Source organism: Triticum dicoccoides, chromosome 3B (assembly GCF_002162155.2).
Source record: "Triticum dicoccoides isolate Atlit2015 ecotype Zavitan chromosome 3B, WEW_v2.0, whole genome shotgun sequence".
Taxonomy (NCBI): Eukaryota; Viridiplantae; Streptophyta; class Magnoliopsida; order Poales; family Poaceae; genus Triticum; species Triticum dicoccoides.
In genome coordinates this window covers 468,300,585-468,302,636 of record NC_041385.1, presented here as the reverse complement: position 1 = coordinate 468,302,636, position 2,052 = coordinate 468,300,585, and the positions used below count along the sequence as shown (strand labels likewise).

General features: G+C 53.8%; 1 protein-coding gene across 1 annotated transcript; it reads left to right on the top strand.

Moving 5' to 3' along the window:
- Window positions 1-1,096, top strand: LOC119281409 (pathogen-associated molecular patterns-induced protein A70-like). The gene has a single exon (XM_037561925.1). It carries the CDS (start codon window positions 176-178, stop codon window positions 890-892), a length of 717 nt encoding a protein of 238 aa, XP_037417822.1. The 5' UTR covers window positions 1-175; the 3' UTR covers window positions 893-1,096.
- Window positions 1,097-2,052: the final 956 nt, after the last annotated feature.

The following is a 2,052-nucleotide window of genomic DNA, read 5'->3' as shown; positions in this document are numbered from 1 at the left end:
CGGCCTCCGCGCGCCGCGTGGCCTCCGACTTCTCCTCGTATATGTATTCCCTCGCCGGGCAGCCAAGCAGGCAAACGAAGCATCAACACACCGACGTCTCCTACCTGGCTTGGCTACCTCCGCACCAGTTCGCTCGTCTCCTCACCGATCCTCGCCGCGGCGCCAGCTCTGCTACATGGACGCCCCGGACGTGACGCCGGCGTGGTCTCTGGTCCGCGGCTACTTCTCCCCGGCGACGCTCTTCCTCCTCCTCAACGTCGTCATCGGCACCATCGCGCTCACCTCCCGCTTCCACCGCCGCCGCCACGACCACCACGGCGACGACGACCGCCACCACCAGCAGCACCAGCACAAGGACCACGACGACCGGTACGCCCCTCCCCCACCTCCGGCCCCGCTGGCGCGCACGTCGTCCGTGATGGAGCGCCTGCGCTCCCTCGGCCTCTACCGCTTCCGCTCCGGCGACTTCCCTCCCGAGTACAACTACAACCACTCCGCGGCCGGCAACGTCGGAGGCGACGACGACGAGGGCAGCACGCAGCAGTACAGCAGGAGCCGGTCTGAGCCGGCCGCGAGGAAGCCGGCGAGCAAGACGGGCAACGAGGCGGAGAAGGCGGCCAGGGCGAAGGTGGCGAAGAAGCCGGTCACGGAGGTGAGGAGGCTGGAGCGCGCCCCGGTGCCGGCGCCGGCACGGCTGGTGCAACGCGCGCCGAGGGCTCCTGCGGCTCGCGCGGTGCTGACGGAGGCGAGGCGGCAGGACGCAGGGGCGCCGGAGGCCGCGTGCGTGGACGAGAGGGCGGACGACTTCATCAACAAGTTCCGGCAGCAGCTGCAGCTGCAGAGGCTCAACTCGCTGCTCAACTACAAGGAGATGCTCAACCGCGGCGCGTAGCCTCCCGCCCGCCCGGTCGCCGGCACGCGGAGCAGATGCAGATCAGCTTGTGCGGGGTTCGATCTTCGATTAGCTACTAGCTAGTGGTCTTGCCGTCTGTTCATTGGATTGTTGACTTGTTGTGTAGTTGTGCCGTGTATGAGTCGCTGCAGGTTAATTTGGATCCTGCTAACGTTACAGAAGAAGCTTCCATTTCCTCTCTTAGATCCGTTTGTCCGGTTAATCTAAACAAAACTCGTACGTATACATGGGAATGGAGGCGTGGGAGAAGAGCGAATGGAGGCGTGGGAGAAGAGCAAAGAATCCAACTGCTCCAGCCTGTTTGTGTGATTTCCTACGATGAACACGCCAATTCGCATATTTCAAAAAGCAAAACGTAAAATATAGGACATCTTGCAAAAAGGAGCTTGGGTGAGGGACGAAAAGAAGCCCGCTTGTATTTGCCAACTCTTGCATAACTAGGCCGAGATTCCATCCTCCCATGACTGGGAAAAGAAGCCCGCAGTTATTCAGTGGACTTTATTATTTTTGAAAGCTTTGCCTCATTTCATTAATAAAGAAAAAAATTATTCCGTTATTTACGGAAAATCGGACAGAAACCGCTACAACACAGGAAGGGGCACCACCAGCCGACCTAACTATCAACACAAAACCCACACATGTCGTCTAGGAGAGCCGCCCTTGTGGCCGCAACGGCCACCAAACTTTAGGGTCGCCGCTCATGATCCAAAGCTTTGCCTTGATAGCCTTGCTAGTTGTATAAGATATTAGAAGATTGTAATGTGATAGGTAATATTTTTGTATTTTCAGAATAAATAATAGGTGAAAATAAAAGTGCAAGTAAAAGTTACTCGAAGTGTTTCATTAAGCTCAAAATTGGATCGGGGTTTATAGGTCACTTAGGTTAATTCTCTATAAGGTAAGTAGTGCATCAAGTAACATAGTCATGTGAAAAAAAGAATGAAATATTTCGTGCTCATGCTAGATTGTGTGTAATGTGCTGATCTTATATAGTCATTACGTCCATAATTACATAGAACGAGACCCTCCCCGCGTTTATAGTTATTAATTCACTCTTTTTCTCGCAATAAATAAATAAAAATTAATTCACTCTTTAACTGAGATTCTCTTTGCATCATCCAAGTATTGAGTATAAAATG

Excerpts from the sequence above, each read along its gene's own strand:
- LOC119281409 (XM_037561925.1), top strand. The coding sequence starts at position 176 with ATGGACGCCCCGGACGTGACGCCGGCGTGGTCTCTGGTCCGCGGCTAC.